The sequence below is a fragment of the Arachis ipaensis genome, chromosome B10 (genome assembly GCF_000816755.2).
Source record: "Arachis ipaensis cultivar K30076 chromosome B10, Araip1.1, whole genome shotgun sequence".
Classification (NCBI taxonomy): domain Eukaryota; kingdom Viridiplantae; phylum Streptophyta; class Magnoliopsida; order Fabales; family Fabaceae; genus Arachis; species Arachis ipaensis.
The window spans coordinates 50,784,826-50,798,953 of record NC_029794.2 but is presented as its reverse complement, the minus strand read 5'-3'; the positions used below and the strand labels follow the sequence as shown (position 1 = coordinate 50,798,953).

Sequence of the window (14,128 nt, the reverse complement as noted above, 5' to 3'; positions counted from 1 at the left end):
ATAAAGCTTATCAATGCACATAGATTTTTAATTCTTATAGTTTCACATGAGTAGGTATCCAAATTCCCATTAAATTCTCATGACACATTCCCTTAACAACTTTTGTTCCCACAATTTCCCATACTTAACTAGCACACACAATTCTATCTTAAGTTAACCAAAGATTCAATTTTGGATATACAATTATTTTTCAGCTTAAGGTTAGTAATGTGGTAAAATATAGAACAAATGGGATTTAAAGGCTCAAAGTGGTTAACAAAGGTAATTGAAAAGGGTAGGCTTAATTTGGATAAGTGAGTTTAAACAAATAATAGCCTCAATCATGTGCAAGCATGTAAATATAATAAATATTGGACATATAAGATAAAACAAAATATAGATTACAATCATAGAGAAGTGAACACACAAGAATGAAATAATTATGGTTAAATAATGTAACCATGCATAAAGGCTCAAATCCTCACAGGTTGTGTGTTCTTTAGCTCAAATATCATGTTCCAGATACAACTCAAGCAAATTTATCATAAAAATTTTGAAAAATTAATGAAATTTTGTTCCAAAGATAGAGTCTTAAAAGAAACTTATTGTCTTTTCAATCAAGTAGAACATGCATGCAACTATTCTAACCTATGCAATTTATTCTATTTTATAAAAAAAAAGAAAATCTAACTAAAGTATCCTAATTATTAGTGCTAGGGAAAAGAAATTACCTCCGGAAGTCAGGTACTGACCGACCTCCCCACATTTAAGGCTTTGCACCGTCCTCGGTGCCGTCTGTCACGAACAGGGGTGGGCTGGTAGCAGTATCTCCACAATCGGGACCGTCATGGCTCCCTGTGCTGGTAAAAGAGGTGGAGTTCGGGGTATCCAAGTCCCTGAAGTATCCATTGAGTAGCTCCTTGATGTGTTTGAATTGGCGCTCGTTACGGCGCTCTCTCAACTTAGCTTTGTGTTCTTGCCGATCCAACCTTTCGATTATCTGCTGGAGCAATTTATCAGTTGTGGGTGCTTGTGGTGTTGAAGAAGGATTATCTTCAACTGGAACAGTAGGAAGACTTGTAGTGGCTGCTGGAAGTCTGAGGTATTTCCCGTTAGGGACATACTGATCATCCCATGGAAGCATGGCTTTGGTGTCCCCAGCACTGTAGGAGACTCCGGCTGCTGAGACAAAATCTGAGACCAAGGCGGGGAAAAGTAAGTTGCCCGCAATTTGTACGTGTCCCATAGCATTCCGGATATGTCTTGAGAGATTCAGAGGTTGGTCTGTAAGGATGCACCATAGTAGAACGGCCATGTCCGCAGTGAAGGAGGACTCATGAATGCTCGAAAAGACGTAATGGGACATGATCTGTGCCCGGACGCGAGCCTCCAAGGTAAGTGCTGAAGCCAAGATTCCCTTAGGGCGGGTACGGTGGTATCCATAGATCCAACGGCTGCCAGGTAATGCGATAACCTCTTGGAAGGCGTCCATTCCTTCTGGAATAGGGGGAGACTCAGAGCTTGCTGAATGGCCTCTTCTGTGATGGGGACTTGCTTTTGCCGGACATAAACAGACTGCAGGGTTGGTGTAACGACCCAACTTCTAGCATGTCTAGATCATACTAGAAATCGAATGTTACCAACTTATTTTTTTCCTTTTTGTATTATTAATTAATAAATATAAGCCTGTACGTTGTTAAAACCCCGCGAATTTTACAAGTAAATTTTTTTTTAACAAGAATAATTTAAAGTCGCATACCTTCCATATATCAAGGGATAATTAAACGTTCACATACATAAGATAAAAGATAACAGAATATGGAACAACACACTATAATATACATCATGTTACAGAAGTGGCTCAGTTATATAAGCATAGAGCTATAGTACAGCACCCCTAAGTCAGTGACTCATAAAGTATATACATATATGTACATAAGACGCCCCAGGGCCTGGCCTGACCAAAAGCCCCTAAGCTGGCACCCAAGCTAGCCTAACTCTATGATATGCCTATTCCCTCTAACCATGCTAACAAAAGTGAGGGAGACACTCTAATGTACTGAAGTTAGACTAGGCGTCTCAAAAAGTCTCCTCAATCCTGGTCCAGAGTACCTCACAGAAAATCACCGGGCGAATGGTGATGCTCGCCTGCTGGCGCCTCGCCTGGCTCATCGTCATCGCTGTCAGAGGAGATAACTATGAAGTTAGGATCTTCCTCTGGATCTTCTTCTTCCTTGTCCTCTTCTTCTGCTGGAGTGATAGCAAAGGAACCACTGCTGGCCACAGGAACCATAAAAGGATAGCTACCAAACAAAATACAGTCTGGAGAAGGAGGTGGCGCCTCCATGATCTGATCATACTCATGTCCCTGCTGCTCATCAAAGATAGGAGGCTCGATCGGCTCAGGTAAAGGATCAAGCTCGGGTGGTAACACAGGAACACCCCACTCATCAAGGACAAAAGGTGCAGGAGGTGCCTCATAGATATGCTGGGCAGGTATAGGCTCATCAGGTAGAGGAGGTTCAGGTGGAGGAGGATAGTCAGGTGGAGGTGGCATCTGCTCCTCAGGATGAGGTATCCCAGGTCCGCCGGGGTGTAACCAAGATAAAGGAAAGTCATAGGGTGCATCAAGATTAAAGTATGCTGTCCTAATAGGGTACTGGAAAGGTCTACCACGAACTACATAATTACAGATACGAGGTACCGCACAGTAGATGTAATACTCGCCACGCACCGGGTCCTCGTGGATGTACGGTGGATCAATCTCGTAGAATAGGACTCCCGTGTCCATCTGTAGAGGTGTAAGGGGTAAGAACTGGGGAGTTCTTAGTAAGGTCGGGGTTTATAGTTAAGTTCATTTATAATGTCCGTGGTCATAGAAGTATAAATAAATGTAGAGTATTATGTACATAACAGCAACATAAACTAACACATGAACAAGAGAGAAAATAGGAAATAAATGCACATTCACACATTAATATGCAATCACACAGTTATGCTCAAACAAACAAGGAATAGAACAAGAACACAAGAAGATAAGCAATAAATAATGCACAAACAAGTATGATGCATGTCTGTCCCTACTGCAGGTAATGAGCTCATTTGTCAGTTTCGACCCGCACCCGACGCAATCCGACCCTCCAGGTCAGATAAGGCCTTCCCAGAATTTAATCCCAGATTAAGTACCGCATACCCTCTACCAAGTACTCTCGACTTGCAGGGCTGGTATTTGCTCAAATCTCAATATATCGCAGGTATGCGAGTCAGGCCTCTACCAAGCATTCAGCTTGCAAGGCTGGTACTACTCTACCGCAGCCTGTCTGGGAAGCAACATCACAATACGGGCGTCCCCGCACAACATTCACAAGCATTGCCTGAAGGTTAAAATATTAATATTTTATTTAACTTTCAAAAATTGCATTTTGACCGCTAGACTTCTTGGAAATTGCACTTTGACCCCTATAACTTTTAATATTTGCACTTTAGCCCCTCAACTTTTGATTAATTAATTTTCAACCCCAAACTTTTTAATAATTGCATTTTGACCCCAAAATTCCTTGAATACACGTTTTCATGTTCTTCCAAAAACCAAAAACATTTTTTTTTCCAAAAGTTCATCAGATTTCTGCTTGATTTTCAGCTAGTTTTTCAATCTTTTCGGAAACCGAGTTGAACCCAATTTTTATCAAACCAAAGAGAAACTTTTCAGCCATCAAAAACACATCAAATAAGCATCAAAAATCATGATTTTCATGGCTGGAATGTCACATTTTCCAGCAGCACCAACAGCCACTTCAAACCATCATAAACATGATTTTCAAGCATTAAACAACAAGTTTCCATGATCAAACCATCACACAAACACCCAAAATCAAATCTCAAGCAAGATGGTCTAGTTTAACACTTCAAGAACACAGCCAATCATTGATTAATTTACCAAACCTTAACTCCTTTGCTGTTGTCCGAGATTGAACTAAAAACAAGCTTCTAGAAGCATTTTTACACCTATTTTAACATCAAAAACAACTTTAGAATCTTATGAACCATGAAGGCTGAAGCTTCATGATGATGAAAAGAAGGTTTTCCTCACCTTAAGGTAACTAGAAATCACGTTTTCTTGGAGCTTTTGGTGATTGAATAAGAGATCCTAAGAGAAAACATGAAGAAAACATCATTAACTTAAGGAACCACCATGGCCGAATCTTCAAAGAGGAGGAGCAGCCTTCATACCTTGATTTATTCCATGAAAAGTGACATAGAAATGAAGAGGAGGAAGAGGTGAACATTTTGGTAAGATTAGCTTTTTGATAGGGGTTTCGGTTTGAGAAAGAACGGAGAAAGTAGCTTAGGTGTTCATGGAAGCTTCATGGTTTTCTTTCATGGTGTTCTAAGCTTTTCCAAAAACAAAAATGATAGCCAAGCTGTCCTAGGGAGGCCGTGGCTTTTGGATGATGATTATCCAAAAGTTACTTGTCAAAATATCTCAGAAAAGGATAATTACTAAAGCTAGATGTATTAGAACTTAAGTAATTACACTACTAATGGATAAACATTAAGTTACTTAGTGTAAATGACACTAGTAACTGGATAATCATAAGAATGAAAGATATATGATGAAGCATTAGCAGTGCTAAGTTCATCTAAGAATGCCGGTATTATCCGTTACCGGTAGATTTCAAGCTCAGTTATTATATTACTAAACATGGATCAACATTAATCACAGTAGAGAAGATAATAATATAATATTTTGAATAAAATAATAATATATGAATATTATATTAATATAATTTTTTTCTCGAAATTCGTGACCGGCTCGTCACATAGAGACTAACCACGAAAATCAGAATTTTGAAATTCGAGGCCGAAGTGGCTCAAAAACGCAACTCTTCGCGACGTACCTACTTAGATTAGGAGAGGTGTCCTGTGCAATCAAGCTGCTGACTCAGCAGCTTGATGACGCAGCACCTGTGCAGTAGAGGTGCTTATATGCATAGAAATTCCTAAAAACTCTATAAAAATTCCGTTTGATCCCGAAAAGGCGCCGTTTCTTCGGGTCTAGGCCATTACATTCTACCCTCCTAAAAGAAAATTTTGTCCTCAAAATTTCAATTACCTGAAAAGAGAAACGGGTAGTCTGTTCTCATCTTATCTTCCAGCTCCCATATGTACTCTTTAGTTCCAGTTTGTCCCCATGCTACCTTAACCAATGATACTGTCTTGTCTCTAAGCTATTTGTCACTTCGTTCCACAATCCTGACTGGTAGGTTTGATATGTCAAGTCGGCTCGCAGCTGTACTGTCTCTGGTTGTAAAACGTGGCTTTCGTCAAGATTATACTTTTTGAGTTGTGAAACATGAAAAACAGCATGAAGGTTTGACAAATAAGGAGGGAGAGCTACTTGGTATGCTACTGGACCGACTCTTTTAAGAATTTGAAAAGGACCTAAGTATCGTGGATTCAATTTCTTAGTCCTAAGAGCTCTACCTATTCCAGTCGTAGGTGTCACTCTTAAGAAAATATGGTCACCTTCGTTAAATTCTAAGGGCCAACGCCTAATATCTGCATAGCTCTTTTGTCGACTTTGGGCAGTTTGAATCTTCTCTCGAATGTGCTTAATCCGTTCGGTAGTTTCTTGTACCAAGTCTGGCCCCAAAATCCTGCCTTCCTCCTTGTCATACCAGCATAATGGTGATTGAGACTTTCTTCCGTAGAGGGCCTCATATGGTGCCATTCCGATACTCTGTTGATAATTGTTGTTATAAGCAAACTCAATCAATGGCAAGTATTTGTCCCAGTTACCCTGTTGGTCCATTACGCAAGATCTCAACATATCTTCCAAGGTACGAATTGTTCGTTCTATCTGTCCATCAGTCTGTTGGTGATATGCTGTACTTAAGTGCAACTTCGTCCCAAAAGCTTTCTGTAGAGATCCCCAAAATCTATAAGTAAACCTTGGATCTCTGTCTGACACAATTGATAAAGGTATTCCATGCAATCGTATTATCTCCTGAATGTATAACCGGGCGAGTTTCTGCAAGCTGTGACCAATTTGAATTGGTAGAAAATGCGCTGATTTTGTCAATCGATCTACAATTACCCAAATTGCATCATGCCCGGCAGAGGTTCTTGGTAACCCAGTAACAAAATCCATCGTAATCTCTTCCCATTTCCATTGCGGTATCTCCAATGGTTGCAGGGTTCCAGGTGGTTTTTGATGTTCCACCTTAATCTTCTGGCAAGTGAGACACTTTGAAACATACGTTGCTATATCTTTCTTCATTCCCGGCCACCAGAACATCTTCTTCAGATCTTGGTACATTTTAGTCATTCCGGGATGGATAGAAAATCTGCTTTCATGAGCTTCGGTCAGAATGTTCTTTCTCAAGTCCTCCTGAGCAGGTACACAAATTCTATTTCGTGAGGTCTTAGTTGTCTCGAAGCATAAGCTACCACATTCCTATGCTGCATCAATACACATCCAAGTCCCTTAGAAGAAGCATCACAATACACCTCAAAAGGTTCCTGTAGGTCTGGTAACACCAAAACTGGTGCCGTCGTCAACTTTTCCTTTAAAGTTTCAAAGCTTTCTTCACACTTCTCTGTCCACTCAAACGGAACTTCCTTCCTAGTAAGGCGAGTCAAAGGTAAAGCTATTTGTGAAAAACCCTTGATAAATCGCCGATAGTATCCTGCTAACCCCAAGAAACTACGAACTTCTGTAACTGTCTTGGGTTGCTTCCATTGTACTACGGCCTCGATCTTTAAAGGATCTACAGTTATTCCATCTCGTGTGATCACATGTCCCAAAAATGCCACTTCTGTCACCCAAAACTCACATTTCGACAACTTCGCATATAGCTTCCGTGCTCTTAATATTTGCAACACAATCCTCAAATGCTCTCCATGTTCTTCTTTTGTCTTAGAATAGATGAGGATATCATCTATAAAGACTACCACAAACTGATCTAGATACGGACGAAAAATGCGATTCATATAATCCATGAATACAGCAGGAGCATTAGTCAGTCCAAAGGACATAACCGTATACTCATAGTGACCGTACCTAGTTTGAAAGGCAGTCTTAGGTATATCTGATTCCTTCACCCGGATTTGATTGTAACCTAACCGCAAATCAATCTTCGAGAATACTGTCGCACCTCTTAGCTGGTCCATCAGATCATCTATCCTTGGGAGTGGATACTTGTTCTTGATTGTGATCTTGTTCAATTGCCGATAATCCACACATAACCTCATTCTACCATCCTTCTTCTTTACTAGTAATACTGGAGCTCCCCATGGTGATACACTCGGACGAATAAACTTCTTCCCCAGCAATTCATTCAACTGTTTCTTTAACTCTGCTAGTTCCAACAGTGACATCCGATACGGTGCTATAGAAATTGGTCCGGCTCCAGGAACCAGATTAATACTAAACTCTATCTCTCTCTGAGGTGAAACTCAGGTATATCATCCGGAAAAACATCAGGAAACTCCTTCACCACTCGGATTTGCTCCAAGTCTTGTTCATTAGTTTCTGAGATAGCCGATAGTAGAACGTAACCCTCTAACCCACTATTACTAGAAATAACTCTTAGGGAATTCAAATAGAAAGTACAAGACTCAACTGGTTCAATGTGCATTTCAGATGATGGAAATGTAGCAATTCATTTAAAACAATCAATGAAAACATGATGCTTGGACAACCAATCTAGACCTAAGATAATATCTAAACCACACAAAGGCAAACAAACCAGGTCATGTATAAAAGTCCTAGCCTCAATAATAAAAGGCACCTGTTGACATACTTGATTAGTCAAGGCATTTTGAGATGTGGGTGTACGAAAAATTAGATTATAATCTAACTTGGTGAAATCTAATCCCAACTCATGCGCAACAGTCTCAAAAATAAATGAATGTGATGCACCAGAGTCATACAGTATAGTTAAGAGTCGAGATTTGACATAACACTGACCTTGAATTAGGGAGTCTGATTTCATTGCGTCATCAGCAGTCATAGCAAACACACGTCCTTGCTGTCGCGGCCTATCTATTCCTTGTATTGGCTTCTTCAGACAGTCCTTAGCCATATGTCCAGGCTTACCACAAGAAAAACAGATAACGCCTGTAAGCTGACAAGGTCTACCTCCATGCTCCTTTCCGCACTGCCTACATACTGGTCGCATCTACGCCTGCTGAGGTCGCTTACCCATATCCTGTCTCATTCTTCCTCCATTCCCTCCTGTAGGACGTGCATGAACATTTCTATTCTGATTGTACCTTCGTGAAGCCATTGCTCCCTGCTTAAAATTCCTTCCCTGAGGAGCTGTATACCGATTATAATTCTGAAAAGAAGATCCTGGGCGATTCATCTGAGCTGCAGCTATCTTCTTAGCACAGTCCTCTACTAGCTGACTCTTATTAACCAACTCCGCAAAATTCCGTATTTCCAATGGAACCACTGAGTTCAACAAATCTTCACGGAGTCCCCCTTCAAATTTCAAACATTTCCACTCTTCGAAATCTGCTGGATTCCCTTGACAAACCTTGGAAAAACGACATAAATCTTCAAACTTCCTTGTATACTCAACAACAGACATACTTCCCTGTTTTAATTGCATCAACTCCATCTCCTTTGCTTCACGAGTAGCTCTAGGAAAGTACTTCTTATAGAACTCTTCTTTGAAAACATCCCACAAAATATTACCCTCATCTTGCTGCAGTAAACGTTGAATGCCCTGCCACCAGTGCTGAGCATCCCCTTCCAACATATAAGTAGCAAATTCTACATACTGTTCTTCCGGGACATGTTGTGCCCTCAAGGACCTTTCTATGCCTCGGAACCAATTATCAGCTTCAGTTGCTACAGTCGTACCCTTGAACTTCGGTGGATTAACTTTCAAGAAAGCAGCTAATGTCATAGGCCTATCATGATTCATGTTATCTCCATCACCGTTCCCACCATTCTCACCATTACGGTTATTGTTACGCTCTCCATTACGTTCCCCCAGACGGTTAACTGCTCGGGTAGTAGCAGTCGCCGTTTCACGCACAGCCTCAGCCATAGCGTGAATCGCAGTAAACAGATTATCATCGTTTTGTGGCGGATTGTTAATAGTAGACCCTTCCCGATCGCTACGTCTCTGTGGAGGCATCCTGATTCTGTTCATACCAAACAATCAATACCAAGGTGATCAGTCTTAATACCTCAAGTTGGGCATGAACATTATCAGAATGAAAGCACAAAGACATTAATGCAACACATATCACATGGATACCCTATAAGCATGAGACACACCACAGAGCATGCAATAAAGCATGATTCAGTCCATTCCCCAAGCTCTAACAGGAAGAACCACTCTGATACCAAATTGTAACGACCCAACTTCTAGCATGTCTAGATCATACTAGAAATCGAATGTTACCAACTTATTTTTTTTCCTTTTTGTATTATTAATTAATAAACATAAGCCTGTACGTTGTTAAAACCCCGCGAATTTTACAAGTAAATTTTTTTTAACAAGAATAATTTAAAGTCGCATACCTTCCATATATCAAGGGATAATTAAACGTTCACATACATAAGACAAAAGATAACAGAATATGGAACAACACACTATAATATACATTATGTTATAGAAGTGGCTCAGTTATATAAGCATAGAGCTATAGTACAGCACCCCTAAGTCAGTGACTCATAAAGTATATACATATATGTACATAAGACGCCCCAGGGCCTAGCCTGACCAAAAGCCCCTAAGTTGGCACCCAGGCTAGCCTAACTCTATGATATGCCTATTCCCTCTAACCATGCTAACAAAAGTGAGGGAGACACTCTAATGTACTGAAGTTAGACTAGGCGTTTCAAAAAGTCTCCTCAATCCTGGTCCAGAGTACCTCACGGAAAATCACCGGGCGAATGGTGATGCTCGCCTGCTGGTGCCTCGCCTGGCTCATCGTCATCGCTGTCAAAGGAGATAACTATGAAGTTAGGATCTTCCTCTGGATCTTCTTCTTCCTCGTCCTCTTCTTCTGCTGGAGTGATAGCAGAGGAACCACTGCTGGCCACAGGAACCATAAAAGGATAGCTACCACACAAAATACAGTCTGGAGAAGGAGGTGGCGCCTCCATGATCTGATCATACTCATGTCCCTGCTGCTCATTAAAGACAGGAGGCTCGATCGGCTCATGTAAAGGATCAAGCTCGGGTGGTAACACAGGAACACCCCACTCATCAAGGACAAAAGGTGCAGGAGGTGCCTCATGGATATGCTGGGCAGGTATAGGCTCATCAGGTAGAGGAGGTTCAGGTGGAGGAGGATAGTCAGGTCGAGGTGGCATCTGCTCCTCAGGATGAGGTATCCCAGGTCCGCCGGGGTGTAACCAAGATAAAGGAAAGTCATATCAAACAAGTATGATGCATGTCTGTCCCTACTGCAGGTAATGAGCTCATTTGTCGGTTTCGACCCGCACCCGACGCAATCCGACCCTCCAGGTCAGATAAGGCCTTCCTAGAACTTAATCCCAAATTAAGTACCTTATACCCTCTACCAAGTACTCTCGACTTGTAGGGCTGGTATTTGCTCAAATCTCAATATACCGCAGGTATGCGAGTCAGGCCTCTACCAAGCATTCAGCTTGCAGGGCTGGTACTACTCTACCGCAGCCTGTCTGGGAAGCAACATCACAATACGGGCGTCCCCGCACAACATTCACAAGCATTGCCTGAAGGCTCATAATTCACATATAACCATACTCTCCATCACTTATCAATCATCATAAATCAAGCATTAGAACATCACAGAAAGCTCATTTTACAATTCTCTGTTTACTCTGTAAGGTCAGGTACACAGCTATATCACTTTTAACTCCTTTTCTCTTTAACTTAAACACAGGTTTCAAAATCTTGTTTCTTTACCTCATATGCCTCTATATCTTCTCTTATACCTTTTCTTAGGTGTTTAGTATAAGAAGGTTTTCCTCACCTTAAGGTAACTAGAAATCACGTTTTCTTGGAGCTTTTGGTGATTGAATAAGAGATCCTAAGAGAAAACTTGAAGAAAACATCATTAACTTAAGGAACCACCATGGCCGAATCTTCAAAGAGGAGGAGCAGCCTTCATACCTTGATTTACTCCACGAAAAGTGACATAGAAATGAAGAGGAGGAAGAGGTGAACACTTTGGTAAGATTAGCTTTTTGATAGGGGTTTCGGTTTGAGAAAGAACGGAGAAAGTAGCTCAGGTGTTCATGGAAGCTTCATGGTTTTCTTTCATGGTGCTCTAAGCTTTTCCAAAAACAAAAATGATAGCCAAGCTGTCCTAGGGAGGCCGTGGCTTTTGGATGATGATTATCCAAAAGTTACTTGTCAAAATATCTCAGAAAAGGATAATTACTAAAGCTAGATGTTTTAGAACTTAAGTAATTACACTACTAATGGATAAACATTAAGTTACTTAGTGTAAATGACACTAGTAACTGGATAATCATAAGAATAAAAGATATATGATGAAGCATTAGCAGTGCTAAGTTCATCTAAGAATGCTGGTATTATCTGTTACCGGTAGATTTCAAGCTCAGTTATTATATTACTAAACATGGATCAACATTAATCACAGTAGAGAAGATAATAATATAATATTCTGAATAAAATAATAATATATGAATATTATATTAATATAATTTTTTTCTCGAAATTCGTGACCGGCTCGTCACATAGAGACTAACCACAAAAATCAGAATTTTGAAATTCGAGCCCGAAGTGGCTCAAAAACGCAACTCTTCGCGACATGCCTACTTAGATTAGGAGAGGTGTCCTGTGCAATCAAGTTGTTGACTAAGCAGCTTGATGACGCAGCACCTGTGCAGTGGAGGTGCTTATATGCATAGAAATTTTTAAAAACTCTATAAAAATTCCGTTTGATCCCGAAAAGGCGCCGTTTCTTTGGGTCTAGGCCGTTACATTCTACCCTCCTAAAAGAAAATTTTGTCCTCAAAATTTCAATTACCTGAAAAGAGAAACGGGTAGTCTGTTCTCATCTTATCTTCCAGCTCGCATGTGTACTCTTTAGTTCCAGTTTTTCCCCATGCTACCTTAACCAATGATACTATCTTGTCTCTAAGCTATTTGTCACTTCGTTCCACAATCCTGACTGGTAGGGTTTGATATGTCAAGTCGGCTCGCAGCTGTACTGTCTCTGGTTGTAAAACGTGGCTTTCGTCGAGATTATACTTTTTGAGTTGTGAAACATGAAAAACATCATGAAGGTTTGACAAATAAGGAGGGAGAGCTACTTGGTATGCTACTGGACCGACTCTTTTAAGAATTTGAAAAGGACCTAAGTATCGTGGATTCAATTTCTTAGTCCTAAGAGCTCTACCTATTCCAGTCGTAGGTGTCACTCTTAAGAAAATATGGTCACCTTCGTTAAATTCTAAGAGCCTACGCCTAATATCTGCATAGCTCTTTTGTCGACTTTGTGAAGTTTGAATCTTCTCTCGAATGTGCTTAATCCGTTCGGTAGTTTCTTGTACCAAGTCTGGCCCCAAAATCCTGCCTTCCTCCTTGTCATACCAGCATAATGGTGATTGAGACTTTCTTCCGTAGAGGGCCTCATATGGTGCCATTCCGATACTCTGTTGATAACTTTTGTTATAAGCAAACTCATTCAATGGCAAGTATTTGTCCCAGTTATCCTGTTGGTCCATTACGCAAGATCTCAACATATCTTCCTAGGTACGAATTGTTCGTTCTGTCTGTCCATCAGTCTGTGGGTGATATGCTGTACTTAAGTGCAACTTCGTCCCAAAAGCTTTCTGTAGAGATCCCCAAAATCTATAAGTAAACCTTGGATCTCTGTCTGACACAATTGAAGAAGGTATTCTATGCAATCGTATTATCTCCTGAATGTATAACCGGGTGAGTTTCTGCAAGCTGTGACCAATTTGAATTGGTAGAAAATGCGCTGATTTTGTCAATCGATCTACAATTACCCAAATTGCATCATGCCCGGTAGAGGTTCTTGGTAACCCAGTAACAAAATCCATCGTAATCTCTTCCTATTTCCATTGCGGTATCTCCAATGGTTGCAGGGTTCCAGGTGGTTTTTGATGTTCCACCTTAATCTTCTGGCAAGTGAGACACTTTAAAACATACGTTGCTATATCTTTCTTCATTCCCGGCCACCAGAACATCTTCTTCAGATCTTGGTACATTTTAGTCGTTCCGGGATGGATAGAAAATCTGCTTTCATGAGCTTCGATCAGAATGTTCTTTCTCAAGTCCTCCTGAGCAGGTACAAAAATTCTGTTCCTATATCTCCATATTCCCTCTTTATCTTGGCGTACCTCTTCCGGCTGATCTGCCTTCATCCGTGTTAACAATGTCAGCATTCCTGAATTCTGGGCTTGAGCTTGCTAATAGCTATCTTAAAGTCAGATGTTAATTGTAGTCGCGCCATAACAACTCCTCTTGATGTCTCTCTCATTCCTAATTTTAAGTTTTCAAAGGCTGAGATCATTTCTTCTTCCTTGATCATCATCCAGGATATTCCCAAACTCTTCCGACTCAAAGCATCTGCGACTACATTTGCCTTCCCAGGATGATAGCTCAACTTAAAATCATAATCTTTTAAGAATTCCATCCATCACCTCTGCCTCATATTAAGGTTTTTCTGATCAAAGATATACTTCAAACTCTTATGATCAGAGAAGACTTCAAATTGGGCTCCGTACAAATAGTGCCTCCAAATCTTCAGTGCAAAGACCACTGCTGCTAATTCCAAATCATGTGTCGGATAGTTCCTTTCGTGAGGTCTTAGTTGTCTCGAAGCATAAGCTACCACATTCCTATGCTGCATCAATACACATCCAAGTACCTTAGAAGAAGCATCACAATACACCTCAAAAGGTTCCTGTGGGTCTGGTAACACCAAAACTGGTGCCGTCGTCAACTTTTCCTTTAAAGTTTCAAAGCTTTCTTCACACTTCTCTGTCCACTCAAACGGAACTTCCTTCCTAGTAAGGCAAGTCAAAGGTAAACTATCTGTGAAAAACCCTTGATAAACCGCCGATAGTATCCTGCTAACCCCAAGAAACTGCGAACTTCTGTAACTGTCTTGGGTTGCTTCCATTGTACTACGGCCTCGATCT

General features: G+C 40.7%; 1 protein-coding gene across 1 annotated transcript; it reads right to left on the bottom strand.

The window, feature by feature from the left end:
* Positions 8,163 to 9,131, bottom strand: LOC107620620. Its single transcript, XM_016322753.1, has one exon. The coding sequence runs from the start codon at positions 9,129 to 9,131 to the stop codon at positions 8,163 to 8,165; it is 969 nt and encodes a 322-aa protein (XP_016178239.1).